The 19,652-nt window shown below is 34.0% G+C and overlaps 2 protein-coding genes across 2 annotated transcripts; both read right to left on the reverse strand.

Moving 5' to 3' along the window:
- Positions 1–6,728: 6,728 nt before the first annotated feature.
- Positions 6,729–11,649, reverse strand: LOC143204465 (uncharacterized). Its single transcript, XM_076417012.1, has 7 exons — positions 11,347–11,649; positions 11,017–11,287; positions 10,672–10,958; positions 8,617–8,732; positions 8,452–8,488; positions 8,156–8,396; positions 6,729–6,976 (listed from the first exon to the last, which is right to left on the reverse strand). Exons 1-7 carry the CDS (start codon positions 11,509–11,511, stop codon positions 6,729–6,731), a joined length of 1,365 nt encoding a protein of 454 aa, XP_076273127.1. The 5' UTR covers positions 11,512–11,649.
- Positions 11,650–16,318: 4,669 nt separating this feature from the next.
- Positions 16,319–19,211, reverse strand: LOC143204718 (larval cuticle protein A3A). Its single transcript, XM_076417455.1, has 3 exons — positions 18,711–19,211; positions 16,816–17,080; positions 16,319–16,758 (listed from the first exon to the last, which is right to left on the reverse strand). Exons 1-3 carry the CDS (start codon positions 18,720–18,722, stop codon positions 16,421–16,423), a joined length of 615 nt encoding a protein of 204 aa, XP_076273570.1. The 5' UTR covers positions 18,723–19,211; the 3' UTR covers positions 16,319–16,420.
- Between the last annotated feature and the right edge of the window lie 441 nt (positions 19,212–19,652).

Consider the following 19,652-nt stretch of genomic DNA (forward strand, 5'->3'; position numbering starts at 1 on the left):
TCACCCAGCCGGATTGCTGGCATGACTGGGATCATTTTCCTTGTCGGATTTTGCACTTTTACCTAGGAAAATAACCACAAACATAAATTTACGACCATGCCCCAGCATTGATTGATTCGAACCCGCGAAAATTATTTAAATGTGATATAAACTCTGATAAACGTTAAAAATATGAAATCGAATTTTGCAAATTTCTAAGCTAGAGTAACCCTTTAAGAAAGCCTTAAATTTAAGCTCTTTTCTGTATAGGATAAAAAACTAGTGAAAAAAACCTAAAATCCGTACCCCAGGATATGGAGGGATATACAAGGAAAATTTCCACTAAACATCTAGTAAATCGTTTAAGTAATATCCTGTTCCTAATCATATTCATACTGTGGAAAAAAGTAGTTTCGTAAAAAAGATAAGACTTTACAGCTTGAGACAAGTGAAGGACAGTTATATGAACTTCAGTAGCATGAAGTTAATAATTTTTAAAAATTGGTGAAAAACTTTGATTAAAAATGATAACAGTTAATAACTTAACAAATTCAAGAAGAAATTTCACACGTGTCTATATATTTTGGAGCAATAATTAATTCAATATTTGATAATTGTTTAGAGTATCTGAGCTCATGAGAAAAATCAAAACCATAAAAAAATCAAAAGTTATTTAACATCTACAATGACTTTCAGGGTAACTAATCTAGGCTGTCGTATCTGTTGAGACTGTCTACTGAAGAGATGTATATACTGATAGATCAAAAAATAGACTTAGCTCTTAAGAAACAAATGATTAGAGTTAAATTAAATTAAAATTAATTAATTATTAATTAAATTAAGAAAGTTAGAGCCAGAAAGTTTGTGTTTAATTCTAACAACTATATTATTTTTCAATAAAAATATAAATATTAACTATGCCATTGGTTTTAGCTTAAATTTGACATTATTGTATTGAATTGTATATAAATTCATTCATATGTATATAAATTTTGCTGTTTATCATCGTAAACTTCAATTGGTAACAAATTATGTCAATCAAATGCTCTTCTCTCAGTTTTCTCACCTTTTTTCTAGAATGAGTTGTCCTTGCTTTCAAACTTTTGCAATTACTTCTTCATTTGTGCCAAACCTCTTTACTTGGGCCATTTTCTTCAGCTTTATTAGCAACAACTTTTCAATGGGGATCAGATCTGGACTATATGGAGGAACCAAGGCAATTTATTTACATTGTGACATGATACATTGTCTTTCAATAATAAAATGTCTTAAATACATGAACTGTAATAGACCCATTTCTTTTTTACAAATTATCCAAATTAAAAATATAAAATTATCTTGATTAAGTAGCCTTAAGCCAATATTTTATATGGAGGTTAGAATTATTAACAATAGCAAAACTATAGCTCTTCCTTCATTCTTCTAGGACACACCAAATCGCAATTACTTTCTGGCCGACCCAATTTTTCGAAACAAAAGATGAAAGAAAAACCATTAGCGAAAGCTACGGCGGTATTTTAAATTTTATTTAATGAACTCGGTATCAGCCGGTTTTATCGATAGTTTTCACGCAAAATCCTGTATAAACCTACGATGTCTCTCGATTTCTTACCGTTACTTCCCTGTAGTAATCGATAATTTGTGGCGTAGTGGGAAAGAAAATCGTTTTCAGATTAGGATAGTCAAAGAGGTTTATTTATAAGACAATCATAAAGCCAATTTGGACCTATGGGGTGCAAATATGGGGTTGCACTAAAAATTCTAATCAACTAATCATCCAACGCTGTCAAAACAAGGTTCTTCGATTGATTACCAATGCTTATAGCTACGTAACCAACGAAGAACTGCACGATGACCTGGAAATCAAATGGATTTGCGAAATTATCCAATATTTCGCCTTGAAACACGAAAAAAGATTACTAAATCATACTATCGTGAAAGCATAGCTGGACAGCTCGCAGAATGTCAGGAGATTGAAGCGAACCCGACCATACGAACTTATATAAACTAAAAGTATACACTAGTATAAAATATAGCTATAAGTTATTATAATTTTGTAATTGAGGAATTATAATTGATGTATTTATCTCAAACTCTTCCTTTTTGTATATCGATGCAAGTATAACAGAACAACAGGAATAAGCATATCTAATGTAAGATGTCTTTTCTGGTAATGTTCTGGTGAATAAATCCATTCTGTCCGAAAAATCCATCCTTGTAACACACAGTCTCGAAAGAGACATGTTAAACGATCGAGGAACGTATCGAAATCAAATTTTTCGTAATGAAAACGGCTACGGTTGATACGTCCGCCGTAATTCCCATTACGGATTCGACCGCACAACTCCCAGAGTGGACAACTATGCATAGAGATGCACATCGCTGTTGTCTTGGAAATCGAATCAAACAATATTGTATCCAAGGCCTGTTTATCAATGTGCTAATTCCCACCAATCGATCCGTGACCGTCGCTGAACGTGAATAACTTTGCGGAAATGCGTGTATGTGCGAAATTACAATGTTTACGTTGGTGTTTTAGCGAGGAGCATTGTTGAGAGTTGGAGAGATGTCGATGAATTTTCGCGCCAATCAGGTAAGAAGACGAGATTCCGTCGTCCCTCGGACGTAAGGTTTCCCCCCTCCCATCTGGCTAATTGGGCGCTGAAAAGGATCTTAATAAATTTAATAAGATACCGTCTCAGCCTTGTAATTTGACTGTCATTATATTCTTTGTTGATGACCTATAAGTACCTATTGATTTTTCGATAATCACCAACCCGAATATGATTCGGGAGTCATACAGTAATGATCAAAAATATCTGTTTTATTTTTGTTAGATATCGATCCATCAGCCTCTTGGACTTTTTAAGATCGTTATTACTTTGTTTTTTTAATTAATTACATCTTATATTCGATGTGCTTGATACAATCTTAATTTATTTAATCTATTACAATTGTTCTGTTGTACTTGTCTTAGGAGACAGATAAGGCGAGTACGGGATTATTACATCAGTATGTATTTACTTAAACTTATTTACCCAAACTAAAATAAGACTAAATTACTTAAGCTAAAGTTAACAGTACACTTTTTGAATATACACTATACAAGTTCGTGTGGTATGGTTCACTTAAACCTTCTGATTTCCTGCGTGTTTCACTGTAGCTGTATTCTTCCCGCGTTTCTATGATTTAACAATCTTACTTCCTCATGTTTTATGGAGAAATCTTGGATCACTTTGTATATCCGTTTGATTTCGAGGTCATCATGCAATTCTTCGTTGGTTAATAATCGTAAAACTTCGTTTTAGCTGCGTTGGCTTACTAGTTGGTTTGATGCTTTGGTGCAACCCCATGTTTACATCCCATAGGTCCAAATTGCCTTTATGGTTGACTCAGAAACCGATCTCTTTGATTTTAGGTAAACTTTTTAGTATTTTACGACTTACCAACACAATAAACCGAAACCGCCTTAAAGTTGACCCCTGTGGGTCGCTACTGCATTAAATTTGGGTAAATGGCACCCACTAACTCAACTTCAGTTAAGACACAACTGAGTTCTGTCGTATGAAGGCAAAAGTTGTGGCTGCAGCGATGGATGAGGTCGTTTCAGCTTGGAAAAAGTTCATAGCACTCGGTACATACTGGGGAACATTTATTTTTTAAAACAAACTCGTGGGTGAACCTATAATTTCCTATACCCCCCCCCCAGGTGCATATATAGCCCGTCTAATTAAACAGTGAACTCACATCATCTAAATTTATCGTCATCAACTTTGTGTTTTAGCCCGTTTTGGTTTTGACGTATAATAAAATTCTAATCTAAATAAAATAATGAAACAAAGATAATGTTATCGAATATAATTTACTTTAACATGGTAGTAATACATCCAATGCATATATTATCGAAGGACTTAAACTACAGCTAATCATACAACCACAACAGTTCGTAGTTTAGGGCTGTATTTTGTTATATATACACTGAAATCTTTTCCACACCACCTATGAGGTAGAGTTCTAAGAGTATATTGTTAGTTATATATAATAAATTGAATTTTAATGATTCAAATATTTTTGTGTAAATTTTGTATAATTTACTAACTACCCATTTCCCTTTAAGTTATGTAATTTAATTTTAGGTAAAATATCCTTGTGTTTTGAGAAATAATTCTTTGTGAGACGAATCCTTTCCGATGATTTCAATGACAGAATGAAATTATTACAGTGAAAATCACAATATACACTGGGAATGGCGGGAAATTTAAAGAAATGATTTTAATTAAAACATTTACTGAAATACTAGATAACATTTAAATGAAACATTGTGAAAACATTAAAAAATTCTGTCTAATCCAATAATTGTTATACTTAAAAAATCTGAAACATTTTATATTAGTTAAATCATATAATTTTGGCCGGCTTGGTGGCGCAGTGGTAAAGGCGACAGGACGGTCCACCTAATGTTGCGATAGTCGCGGCTTTGAATCCTGCTGGGGCACGTAATTTTATATTTGTGATTGTCCTAGGCAAGAGCGCAAAATCTGACAAGGAAAACGATCCCAGTCACGCCAGTAACCAGGCTGGGTAAGACCGGATGTCTGCTGGGATGATTTCTATAGTTCACTTGCCAGTCGGTAGGTTTAAGGACCGTGGTTCGGAGCCCACGTTAAATTGTAGGTCCGGTCCTGATAAACCCATAGTTGGTAAAAGGATACTTTAAAATATGTAAAAAAGTATAATTTTTAATAGGAATATACATAAATTTTTTTTTATTTAAGACATTAAATCAAACAATCGAACAATTTTTCACTATTATTTTCCTATTGCAATGTTCTGTTGAGGACAGCTAATTATATTTAAAAATACAAGCATTTGCTGATACAAAATATAATTGAGAATTTTAGTTAAATTAGGCGTTCTAGGTTAGAAATGTTGTAGGAGAACCAAAAAAAAATCTGTCACTTATCTAGGTATGTAATCTAAGTCACCGTAATTAAGGGTCTGTCATTAATCCTAATTGATTTAATTGATCTTCGATTAATTATGGTCATCGAGCTAGTGCATTTGTAAATTTAAATATACGTTAGATTTAGTCGGGTATTTTAATTATATAGTGAGTGAGTCGCAATATACCCAACATAACGTATCGATAACACACTTCAGTATTCGGTTTTAATTGTTTAAATTAGAAATTTAATTATCATATTACATTTCAGAAATAATCTCCCCATTATACGTCTCTATATTTTGTGGTCAATGTTTAAACCCCACAGATTTCAAAAAGAAACCGACAGATGTCCAACACTATATTTCCTAAGATCTGTAAGATGTGTGAAATATATTTCTGATAAAATTTCGATTCGTGCTAAAACTGACTGGAGTGAAAAGCGAAATCCAAAACAGGTGTATCATTAAACGTTCGCGTATTATCTGCGTGTGCGAGCTGCGTGCAAGGTTAACCACCCAAAATGAATCAGCACCTACTTCCATCGGAATTTGTTCGATTATCTCGTATCAGGTTCTTGGCCTTTTCGCTGTATTTTGGATATTTTCTTAATAAAAAGAAAGCCACTGGCCAACCTTTATGGAGCGAAGCTTCAGTGACATCTTTATGCCACTATTAATAGTGTATTTCTTATTTTTAATAAGTTAATTTTTTTCAGAAAATCATTTACTAGAAGGAATTGAAATATAAATCACAAAATAAAAGGTTTGGTGCCGGCTTGGTGGCGCAGTGGTAAAGGCGACAGGACGGTCCTTCTACTGTTGCTATGGTCGCGTGTTCGAATCTTGCTGGGGCATGGTCGTGAATTTATGTTTGTGATTGTTTAAAATTTGTGAATGTTCTAGGCAAGAGTGTAAAATCCAACAGGGAAAATAATCCCAGTTACGTCAGTAACCATGCTGGGTAAGGCCGGACGTCTTCTGGGATGATTTCTATCGCCAGTCGGTAGGCTTAATGCTGATGACCGCGGTTCGGAACCCACGTTAAATTGTAGGTCCAGTCCAGATAAACTCCTAGTTGGTAAAAGGAGCCTAAACTTTTTTTTTAATATATATATATATATATATATATATATATATATATATATATATATATATATATATATATATATATATTTATATAGTATTCAAATATTTCTAGAATTTGTAAATTTAGAATTTAGACAGACATGGCTTTCAACTTGATACAATTCTTGACCAATCTGCTCATTAATTATAGTGTTATTATTCGATGATAGAAACATTAAAGCTTCTATGATACGCACTGGATATGACTTGAAAAATATTCAAGTATCTGCTATTGAATTCTCAACTGTATCCAGTTAGAGCAAGTGAAAGAGTTCAAGTATCTGGGGTCATTAATTCAGTAGAATAAAGTGGCATCTACTGCCGAAATAATAATCTAAACGATAGAAGCTTTCGCTTCTCTAGATGATTCGTGAGGAAGGGCGGAAATAGCACAATCAAGAATAAAATCCTTTAGTCCTTCTGTATAGTTACAAGACTTGGACACTGTTACAGTCTAATTTGTAGGCCTAAAGTACATTCTACAAATGCTTCTACAAAAAACTGGCAAAAATCTTAATCTAGTCCAATTGGAATTAAGTTTTCAACATCTCTTGGATTAACCAATGTATTTTATCATAGAGTTTCGGTTTTCTTTCGGTAAAAGTATAAAGAAAATCAATCGATTCAAATTAATTTTATATTAATTAAACAATAATAAATAATGTAGTCCGTGATTCAGTTTAGTGTTGGTAAGTGATCAGTGGTGATGAGTAAGCGACCTTAGCCACGGCAGGTGCTGCGGCATATTGTAATGCAGCTGGTGCAGCGTAAGATAAGGGAGAGGCAATTTTGGCGATTGAGGGGATAGCATATGAAGCGGGAGCCACAGCTTTGGCAATGGTTGGTTGTATGGCCAGAGGTTCTCGGTGTACCACGGCATTGAAACCGTTGTGAGGGTCAGCGGTGTACTCTACAGTCCTTTTGGTACCTGAAAAAGTCATGAGAAATTTGTTTTTCCCATCATTAAATTCAAGAATCAAGTGCACTTGTATCTATTGATAAATCATCATGATATGAAAATGATTAAGAAGATCTCTTTGCAAACAGCACATATACCAATACAAATAAAATCAAATGTTTATAGATTATTAACTTAATTTCAATGTTTAGTATACAATACAGTTATAAGAGCAACATTTCTGTCCAATGTAATCTAATAAGTAAAACTAATTGAAGAAGAAAAAAACGAGCTATATATTATGTTTAGTTTCTAATTATTCTCCTTTTCCTTGTGTGTATTTTAATCTTTAATCTTTTTTCTTGAAAATATATTTTATAATTCTCTATGATATAATATTGGTCAACGTCTCAATCACTATGTCTTCTTTGTTTAAGAGGTGATAACCGTTGTATTTAAGACATAAGTTTTCATTTACATTTTATAATAACAACATTAACTCATGGAAAAGTCTCCATCCTGTTACGTATATATGTATTCTCAGATTTATGATGGTAACTCTGTATCAAAAGCAGGATATTACTATTCCTAGTGTTTCGTCGAATATACTGCTTATACCAGCGGGATCGAGATTTGACAATCTATCAAATTATAGGTCGTGAAAATTGGTTCATTTATAACATCTAGACTTTAACAAGATGAATAAAGAACACTGATAGAAGTGTCAATTTATAAGTATTGACGTAACCTGTTTTGTTCAATAATATTCTGTTTTTTTTCTATTTATATTAATATAAGTTAAAGTTTATTACAATTATCTATTAACTAATTCGTAAAACAAAATGTACCCGACATATTAACCAGACATTATTTTTTATTTCTCTTATTTCTCTGCAGAAAGCTTCAAAGTTACAATAGCATCCAAAACGTATATGTACACATAGTAAAAATGATATTTTTCTTAAATATAACCTTTGGTAATAAGCTCTCAGACTGTAAAGCTACAGCATAGTCTATTTTGTCCACGGTTTATCGACAACCAAAAAAATTGAGCATCAAACAATGAAAACAAATTAGTTTCGAACGAAAAATCATTAGATGATTTTAGAATTCAAGTTAGTGCAGTTAAATGTGAATTCTTGATGAGGATTGTTCAATTTGGTTATAAAAACGGTAATATATTAGTTATTATTGAATAATTTGTCTTACCATCAGGATCAACTAGCGAATAACTTCCTTGTACAACATCACCGTTTCTGGTCTCACTTTGACTTTTGCTGTCTCCTGTAAGACCATCTTGAACATCATAGCCGAAGCTGTACTGGGGATTCGGGTCATACTCTTCAGCTGGAGCAACAAAAGCTTTGGCTATTGGAGAAGCGTAAGCCAGTGGAGCTGCGGGTAGTACTCCCGCTTTGATACAAGCGACCAGAGCGGCAAATACGATGAACTGTTAATATCAAGGATTAGTTAACCAACCAATATTAAATTTTTTTTGGTCTTACTTTATAAGCCATTGTGATACGACGCTTCGGGAATGTACTAATGATCCGTAATAAGTCTTACCCTACCGAAATTCGCTTTATATATGGCGAAAAAAGTGGAGCAATTAACGCTGATTGAAAGCCGACCGAAGCTGGTTTTATGACAGGGTTGCATAACGACGTCACCCGAGAAATAAGGATTTGCATGGAGCCGGCAAGGTCAAGGCGTACTTCCATCGGATCAGCCCAGATTTTTTCCCGAAACGACGGGTCCAAAGACTTTCTAAAAGTCCGACTGTCAACTATTAATTATTCGATAGTATATCACGGATTTTCGCGCCCGACACACTATGATTATATGCATTAGCGTTGCGTCATTTTTTGCGCCTGGTTAATCGTTTATTTCTATTTCATGAATATTATTTGTGACGTTATGAAGCACTCGCATGATAATCAATTCAATCAAGAACGATTTTCACTCAAGCCATAGCCATTTCTTGATGAAAATATACTTGCCGGTATTTCTTAATCAGTTATTATGTTTTTTAAATATTCTGGTATTTTTTTAAATGTATTTTCAGTTGAAAAATATACGCACTAGTATAAAAGAAAGGACTACACATAAGATACTTAAGACACAGCAAGAGGCAATTAAATATGATCATTAAGGAAGAAAATGAACCGAGAATAATAAACTAAACGATCATAGATATTTTGCCCTCTAAAACTTTTGTTATTGTGAAAAAAAAATAATAAAAAGGGATTTCGCGTGTTGAAATTGAATTGAATGAATAGTGGGTGCCACGCGAGCTCACTTTTGATCAAAAACAACGACGAGTTGATGATTCGGAGCAGTGTTTGAAGATGATCAAGCGTAATAAACCCGACTTTTGCGTTGATATGTGATAACGGATCAAACATTGCTCCATAATTTCACTTCGAAGTCCAATCGACAGTCCTCCAAGTGGACTGCACACGATGAACTTACTCCAAAGCGTGAGAAAACAGTCGGCTGGGAAGATTATGGCGTCTGTATTTTGGGATACACATATAATAATTTTCATTGACTACCTTGAAAAAAGATGGACCATCAACACCAACTATTACATAGCGTTATTGGCCTATTTTGAAGCAAAGGACAAATCGTACTACAAAAATGGTATAGAAAAGTTGGCGGGTCGCTATAATAAGTGTATCACCCTTGAAGGGAATTATGCTGAATAAAAAAAACTAATTTTGACAAAAAATGTGTTTTACTATGGTAGACCGGGGACTTTTCAATGGACTTATTAATAAAGCAATAAAGTTGAGTTTTGCCTAAAGATTTTGTCTTAAAACCTAAATTAAATTTATAGAGGAACTTATTGTAAGTGAAGATAGTGATGTGTTAATGTACCCCATCCCTCATATGATATACGAATGTCGCCAGGAAAGTATCATATAAGTTTCAAGGCTCTAATCAAGCTCTTTATTCAGTTTGCTCAATTGCTACTGGCTGTAATGTAAAACAGTCGTCTGAACAATTTTCAGAAATAGTTAACAAAACAACATCTTCATATCGTTTTAGAGACACAACAGGCCACAATAGACCTTTTATATGGTATATCAAACCTAAAAAATAGTTTTAAAAGTTTTTTGAAATAAAAGTAATTTGACGCCTTATTGTGAAAAATCAGTACAATGCATAAGGTGGGACAAAACTCCCGCCACCATTTTAATTGCGGGCCATTTTGGTTATATGACGTTTACCTCAGTTTCGCTTAAACCGTTGTGTTGTGTAGACGTCCAAATTTTAATGTAGATAAATATACGCCACAGTAACGAGCAGACATGGTGACAATATTTATTGAAATTGAACCTTAACTTGGAACCATAGGTATTCGGCTATGCCGTTGATGTTGATACATCATCGAGTTTGCCTCCAAATCCTCGTCTTAACATTTTTTAGCTCTCCAGAACGATCTTTGTCTTCGGTGTCAATCTCACCACTTTTAAAACGCGGAAACCAACATTGTCATGTTGGAATCGATGGAGTATGACTGTCATAAGCATCATGTAACATTCGATGACCTTCAGCCGCCTTTTTTCTTCTTAAAATTAATGTATAGGCCTGAGATATGGTTGTACTGGCTCGAGATAAACATGCTGATTATTTTATAGAACTACAACTTTATTTTTGTTATAAATACGTAACAATATACATAAACAATACAGTCTCGGAGCGATTTAGTGTTGGTAAGCGATGATTGGAGATGAGTATGATACTTTAGCTACTGCAGGGGCTGCGGCGTATGACAGTGGTGCGGCAAATTTGGCAATGGGAGCCGCAGAATATGTTGTGATGGGGGCGGCATATTTGGCGATGGGAGCCGCAGCATATGACAGAGGAGCGGCGATCTTAGCGATGGGTGCAGCGGCATATGCGGCTACCGGCGCGGCTACTTTGGCTACACCAAGGGGTTCCCTGTGCACGACGGCGTTGAAACCGTTGTGTGGGTCAGCGGTGTACTCGACGGTTCTCTTGGTACCTGAAAATTGAAGATTTATCAATCTGATGACGTAATTAGTTTTGATTGGTAACTTTACCATCGGGATCGACTACAGAGTAACTGCCCTGGACCACATCACCGTTCCTGGTCTCAATTTGGCTCTTGCTGTCTCCGGTAAGGCCGTCTTGGACATCATAACCGAAACTATACTGAGGATTAGGGTCGTAGTCCTCAGCCGAAGCAACCACGGCTTTAGCCACAGGAGCGGCATAGGACAAATGAGCTGGGGCAGCGGCGTAGGTCAACGGAGCCGGTGCCGGTAAGATACCAGCGCTAGCGTACGCTACAAGAGCTGCCAGAACAACGAACTACGACAAAATCGTGGTACCATTATCATGCAAATGAATGCTATTGTCTCGATACTCACTCTGAATGCCATGATGCCGATTAAAGATCGTCGTTGTTTCTCGAATGGACACAGGGACTGTATTGTCTCTTGCTCTCGATGTTTATGGTTATATAGCGAAGTAAGTAGAACAAGTCGGGAACCTGATCTGGGCCAGTTTTCGGTGGGCAGTTCGGGTTGCGTCATGGAACCAGTAAAAATTCGCGTTACCCAAGGTCAAGGTATCGATAAATCCATATATATTATCTCGAAAAATCGCACCACCACACCAAAAAGACATTGTTCGCGTTGTTATATAAGCCTCCCGTTAGATTCTGATGACCGATAATAAGGTTAATACATAACTTTCAATTTTTAAAAATATATTTATTACATTGTTACTAGTCCTTGCCATAGAGACATATAGAGAAAACTCAATAGATATCTCTGAAAACATTTTGCTGTGAAGGCATTTGATTGATTCTGACGTCACATTTCGCTGAACAATAACACTTAAATAAAAAACAATTTAATTCCTGAAAAAAATTAAATAAAATTTAATAATTTACTTTACTACAGTTCGCATTTCATTAGTGCCTTTAATCTCTAAGGATCTATTAGAATTCGGTCTATTCTAACTTATTCTAGATATTATTAAATATCACTCTATGTGTCTATTAATCAGTTCGTGTCGTAATTTGCGTTTGAGCTTACGCACTACACTGTCATCGCGCACATTTAACTTTTTGTCGAGTAGATACACTAATAGTCATTCTATCTTCGTACTAATACTTCGAATCACACCCGTTATGGGTTCTGGGAGGATATCCGGCTGAATCAGTTTCTTGGAAGTTTTATTATATTAAAAATAAAATCCTCATACTTTCCTCTTATAATTCGAATAACTTTTTTATTCCAAAAATAAGCCATACATAATAATTGTAATAGTTAATCTTGAAAATCATTACGTGTAATATTAATGTAACATTATTGGCATGACGGAATCTAGGAATAAAAAGAAACAGATGGCTTAGAGACCTACAAGATAATAAAACAATTTTGACGCAGTTTTTAAGTGAGATAGTTATCTTGTCTCTATAAACTTTATCTCGCCTTAGTCTACAGTTAGAGTTAACCATAATAGATTATAACCAAAAATTACACTTAACTTCTTCTTTACATAATTGTTAAAGCCTTGTGCTACAATATATTGATTTAAATACATAGCCAAAATATATTTCTTTATATAAATTAACCTTTTAAAAACTTATATTACTTTAATAAGCATATTTTCTTCAAGTGAGACCCACTTAGAAATCATCCCAGAAGACAGAGGTCTTACCCAGCCTGGTGATTGGCGTGACTGGGATCTTTTTCCTTGTTGGATGTTGCATTCTTGCCTAGGAGAATTACAATTATTAAGCAATCACAAAAATAAATTTACGACTATACCACAGCAGGAATCGAACCCGCGACTATCGCAACAGTCGGTGGACCGTCTTGTCGTCTTTACCATTGCGCCAACCAAGCCGGCATAACATATTTTTGACATATTTTTGTATTTAGGTATATATCTGTATGTATGCATTAACACCACTGTTTTATTATTAAATGCAACTCACTACATTGCACAAGATCAAATGATTTGATTCTTTTGAGTCTGAGTCCTGTTCTGGTGTTATCTATCATGTTAAGTTCTATCAATATATATCTTTTTACCTTCATAGGAACTTTCAAAGAATATACATTTTTATTATCAGTTTTGATGATAGATACTACTGTAGATCATTAAGTATTATTTATTCTGTTCAAAAACACCAGTAATTTTGTACATATTATCATAAATAGGAAAATAATTTTTCGTAATTCGTAAATAGATAAATAGGAAAAGAAGTAATTGTTTCTACAGTATCTGGGTGCGTCCACAATATTTCTCAGGACTTTATACTGAAATACTTGTACTATGTTGATATTATTTCTCGCAGAACATTCCTCATAACTGAATTTAAATAATAATTCTATGCTAATTCATTTAAAGGAATTATTTTTTAAGTTTAGTTTATTACATGACATGTGAGTTGTTATATATAGTACTAATTGTGAATTAATTTTAAATCATTTCTTCTAAATTAAAAAAACAATCGTAAAAAATTTTGTACTTAAATATTTTTCAACTTCTTTCGTCATTCTGGCAGTCAGTGGAGATGTCGTATTAGAGAAATATTTTTTTTGTCATATCACACATTTATCATATACATTTTCAGTCACAAAATAATATTTTGAATGTACCCATAAATAATTGACAACCAACAACAATGCCGGTGAAATAGTGGTGAAATAATATTGCTGTTTTTATTATTTTTTTCGCAAAACTTCCCTGAACTTCCACCAATATTGCAATAGCAAAATTAGCCAAATCGGTCTAGGTGTTCGCGAGTTTTAGCGAGACTAACGAACAGCAATTCGTTATTATCACAAAACACAGAGGAATTAGAAGTGTATCTCCCATGTATTACCTGTGAACAAGTTAAGCGTTCATTTGCCACCAGAGGGAGCGACTGACAATATCAGCAGCGGGAAATGTAAAACATTTTATTAATAATAATAGCAGTAATAAAAATAGTAAAAATAAAAATGCAGTAAAAACTTAGTTACTTAGTTAAAAAGTTTTAAAATGCATTTTATTTAAATATATGTAAGATTTACATTGCAAATATTATTTCAGAGGAGAATCTTTAGAATTTTCTTTTTAATGGCAATGTATTATACCAACAATACATTAAAATGTAATATAACAGATTTAACACAAAACCTATACTTGTAAATATACAAAGTTTAATAAACTAATGAATATGAAACATTCTATATTATCTTAAATATAACTCGGCCAAATACAGACTACAGTACAATATATATGTTGAAGACTAGTTATTTTGAAATGTCTTGCTCAAAACAGTGGATGGTTTTGAAGACATTTGGTGATTTAAGATATTGGACAGACTACTCGTTAAGTTTTGTGCATAATCTGGGAAATGAATAGAACAGTCGAGACACTATTTACCAATAAGTTAAAAAAGTCTCTGGCTTTATCTAATTACATCTATCATACCGCCGGGCTTTAACAACTTCACTATTCAACTCACATTCCCTAACATATTTGGATCAATGTTTTTCTTCTTCTAGGCCACAGCTAAAATGGAGGCTTGTTATAATTTACAAATCCGTTACATATAATTAACATTATAAAAGACTTACAATTTAAATAACAATTGGAAACCGTATTGCTGTTAAGCAACGCTCTTCTACATTTCGGTTTATAGTTATCCTGTGTAAAATGTACATTACAAGCTCTTTTGCTCTAATTTAGGACCTCACAAAAGATTCCCGTCAGTTTTTCATTATTTATTGCTAAAATCAGGATCCGCAGGAAAGCTGGGTGTTCTATTTGAAATGGTACTACATCCAGGGACGCAACACCTGAGATGTCTTAAGATTTGAACAAATCATTTTAACTAAAAAAGAACCATAAAAACACAGTTAACAAAATAAGAATATTTAACACGTAAGTTTATAAGTTTTTAAGTTTGCTTTGTAAGCCACATTAAAAAATGCTCCAATTCCAAAGAGGCGCTTTCAATAAAAGCTTTGTCGAAAAAAATTAAACCGAAATTCTTTGTATATAAATCAAATTGATTCTATAGGAAGCATAAAATTACCAAAAAAGTCCAAAATATCGAGTAACTCAATTGAATTGTCCCCGACCTGACACATAGATGCTACTAGAATTAAATCCATATGTTTTTCAGTTAGCCCTAACCCTCAAAAGGTGCGTGTACAAATTTGACATCTGTCGGATCATTAGTTTGTGAATTATAGCATTTTGAGTGAAGCAACTTTTGTTATTGTGAAAAAAAATGATAAAACGAATTTTGCGTATTGATAAAATATTGCTTTTTGAAGGAAAAAAATACAGTTGAAGCTAGGACTTGGCTTGATGCAGAGTTTCCGGACACTGCCCCAGGAAAATCAACCATCGAGGATTGGTATGCTAAGTTTAGACATGGTGAAATGAGCACTAAAGGCGGTGAACCCAGTGGACGCCCAAAAGTGGTTGTTACCGACCGAAACATTTTAAAAATCCACAAAATGATTTTGAATGACCGTAAATTGAAACTGGATGAAATAGCTGATACTCTAAAGATATCAACTGAACGTGTACATATCATTCACGAATATCATTTCACTCAGAAGTCCAATCGACAGTCATCCGAGTAGACTGGGGACTGGGACATCCAAAGCGTGGGGAAACCCAACAGTCGGCTGGCAAGGTTATGGCGTCTGTATTTTGGTATGCGCATGGAATAATTTTTTCATTGACTACCTTGAAAATGGAAGGACCATCAACAGCGATTATTATATAGCGTTATTTCACTATTTGAAGGACGAAATCGCCGGAAAACGGCCGCATTTAAAGACAATGCACTGTGTCAAAAATTCATGAATTGGGCTTCGAATTGCTTCCTCGTCCACCGTATTCTCCAGATCTGGCCCCCAGCGACTATTTCCTGTTCTCAGATCTCAAAAGAATGCTCGCTGGGAAGAAATTTTCGTCGAATGAAGAAGTGATCGACGGAACTGAGCCCAAATCGTACTACAAAAATGGTATCGCAAAGCTGGAGGGTCGCTATAATCACTGTATTACCCTTGAAGGGAATTATGTTGAATAAAAAAACTAATTTTGCCAAAAAAATACGTTTTACTATGGTAGGCCGGGAACTTTTCCATTGACCTGTTATTGACCACGTCTTCCTATTTTTTAGAATAGCCTTCTGAAAGTGGAAAGTTTCAAAATTTCAGCTTTACTAGCAAATTTATACCTCGAGCCACGTAGCGGCAAATTAAGAAACTAAACCACTGTTTCGTACCCTTCTAAGTTCTCAATATTTTGTGGTTATTATATATACAGAACCCAAGTTATCGGAATCAGCGTTGTCTTATCGACGAATTAAACACGTTTTTTTTTCAATTGACTTTTATTCAGTCATTTAAATAATAAATAACAATCATCAATAATATTATACAGTATACAACACGTAACATTCAAATAAATAGTCGTTTAGTGATGGTAGGCGATGGCTGGTGATGAGTATGATACTTTGGCTACGGCTGGGGCTGCGGCGTAGGCCAGTTTGGCGATGGGGGCGGCATAGGCGGCTGGGGCAGCGTAGGCGGCTGGGGCGGCATAGGCAGCTGGGGCGGCGTAGGCAGCAGGAGCGGCATAAGCTACTTTAGCAATGGGGGCAGCATAGGCGCTGGGAGCGGCGTAGGCGTAAGGGGCGGCGACTTTGGCTACAGCTGGAGCGGCGATGGCTTTAACAGCGAGGGGTTCTCTGTGTACGACGGCGTTGAATCCGTTTACCGGATCGGCGGTGTATTCTACGGTTCTCTTGGTACCTGGAGATGAAAATCAACGTAAACCTAAACCTAAAGGTGGAGAAAATTAAGCATTACCGTCTGGGTCAACGACAGAGTAGCTGCCTTGTACGACGTCTCCGTTTCTGGTCTCGCTCTGACTTTTGCTGTCTCCGGTCAGGCTGTCCTGAACATCATAGCCGAAACTGTATTGTGGATTGGGGTCGTACTCCTCAGCTGGAGCGACGACGGCTTTAGCAACAGGAGCGGCATAAGCCAGATGAGCTGGGCCAGCGGCATAGGTGAGGGGACCGGGTAATACTCCAGCGCTGGCGTAAGAGCACAGGGCGACGAAGACAATAAACTAAGAATATTTACATTTATCGTTCAGAAAAAAGAGGCATGTAAACAAAAGGAAATATGTTATTTAGAATCCGACCTTAATATATTCTAAATTCATAATATATAATGAACTTTGCTCCTATTTGTCAAAGAAATAAATATAAGGTTCTGACTCACAAATAGGTCACTATATTACAATAAATCTTTCAAATTAAGTCTTGTGAAGAGTGAAAATATAATAAACACACTTTATTTTAAACCCCTAAAGTGTATCACCATTTATAAGGGTATTTAAGCAAGGAAACTAAAATGTATACCTGTTTCTTTTAAATATTATAACTTGTTAAAGCAATGAGTTCTTAGCAGGAGTTCCTCCAGAGCTTATTACGTATGCCAACATGACTTAAATATGATCATAAATATACAACTCGAACAGAAATAGTGTTTCCTAATTTACACAAATTTATTTTCTTAGAAATAAAAACTTTATACAATATTATTATCACTATTATTACACTATTTATTATTAGAGATTATTTTAGTATTAGAGCTTAGATTAAAGAGCCAGAGAACAATATATGTCATACATAACCGGATAGTATCAATTTAAAATTATTACATACTTTTAATTATATTTGGTGAATGCATTTAAGATCTTTTTTTATCAAATGGTTTGTTATATATTTCAGTTTACAAGTATAAACAGAAAAATATTTTATAAAACTATTGTTTTAGGTAAAACGGATGTCGTTATAATTTTTAATTAACAAAGTTACGGGAAATATAATAGAAAAAACATATTTAAATAAATATGTAATTGAAATTATAAGATTTAATTCTAATATAACATTTTATTACAATTTGGCGAATAATATGGAGATTTTGTTTGCTACTTCCATTTATATAAATACAAAATGGAAATTAGACAATATTATGTAATATAATTATTAAAATTATGTAACTATAATTACTCTCTATTGAATTTATCGAAAGATATGAGCTCTACATTACCGAAAAAGAAACAAAAATAATACCTTGTAAATAAATATCTTAGTTTAAAATTTATTTATATTTGGATAGATGCTAAATATAGTTAGTTTTACTATCACCGTATATTAACAAAAGCAAAAAACATGACTGAGGATGATATATATATATTGAACATTGTGGCAACATTTTAATTATAATTTGGTGTATGTAAACACATAATATTTTTTTTAAATAGTGTAATCAAACTTAATGTATTTCGAGTTGTGAGCTACTTTATTGACAATTAATACAAATAAAGTTAAAGGAAATATAATAGAGAACATATTTATATAAATATGTAGGTAAAATTATAACATTTAATTTTTATATAACATTTACTACAATTTAGCGAAGACTCTGCAGATTTTTTTCTCAAACTCGCTCTTAAAGGTTAAAGAAAAACATTAACGCTATTATAATAATATTTTATTACAATTTGACGGATGCACTTGTTTCATTTTGTATTTTCATTGTGTTATTTAAATAATATTTATTAAAAAAAAATTAAACTGCCGTTTTTTAGGGCTTTATTTCACAATGACTATATACCAAAATACGCTGTTCTTTTGGAGACGCGAATATCGCTGTTTTAAATGGTGAAAATGTTAAATGTACGAACTTACTCTGAAAGCCATTATTTTTCCTAATTAGGCGTGGTTGTTATTTGATAACACTCGAGACTGCAGTGCTGATCCTGACCGAGATTAATCTTTATATACGGAAAAAAAGTGGAGCAGCCACACGCAAATCTGGACCTACCGGACCGGCCCGGTGGGCCATCAAACTCTTTCAGGTCTTACGTAAGATTACGCAATCCATAAGTCACAATGCAAGGTGTGGATCTCGATTTTACCTATATATTTTTTAATGTTAATGTATGCGACGCGAACTAATTTAATTATTACGTGAATATATATCAGGTTTTCTAATGAATCACGCCGAGATGTGACGATATGTAGGTGCTTGTCAAGTATATCTGATGAAATCCCATTGTTTTACGCTTTTGAAAGGAGCTCTTTGTTAGCATACTTTCTTTCAATTTTCACTTTTTACACACGCGACAAATTCGACGTCAAAACTAAATCACATAACCCAAAACGTCGAACATATTTTGTCGATGACAATTTCTCACAAAAGTCTGACAGTGACAATGACAAAACAGGTGTCTTTCACGCAGTTAATTATTTTTACCTACATAATTAATTTGTTTTAATTAAAATGTAATCCGTTTTAATTTCTACACAATGACAGTCTTATTTCAGTTCTATTTGTATTAAACCATTTAATTCCTTAAATTTAACAAGATATATAATAGTTGTTTGACGTAATAAAAACAAAATATGACAGTGACAGTGACAACAAATAATTTGACGTGTGCGTGACTGAAAAAATCTTAGTTGGTTATACATACACATATTTAGTGCTCGCAAAGTTTCAATAGCGTTATTTATGTATCTAAACAATATTTAAAAATGGCAGTACTGTTGACAGTTTTCTTATAATAAGACACAGTGGGTTCTTATTTTAATTATTTATTAAATAAGCTTAAAATCATATAATCATTC

The sequence above is a fragment of the Rhynchophorus ferrugineus genome, unplaced genomic scaffold (genome assembly GCF_030347505.1).
Source record: "Rhynchophorus ferrugineus isolate W39M unplaced genomic scaffold, kcgeb_rfMv2 rfM11, whole genome shotgun sequence".
Classification (NCBI taxonomy): Eukaryota; Metazoa; Arthropoda; class Insecta; order Coleoptera; family Curculionidae; genus Rhynchophorus; species Rhynchophorus ferrugineus.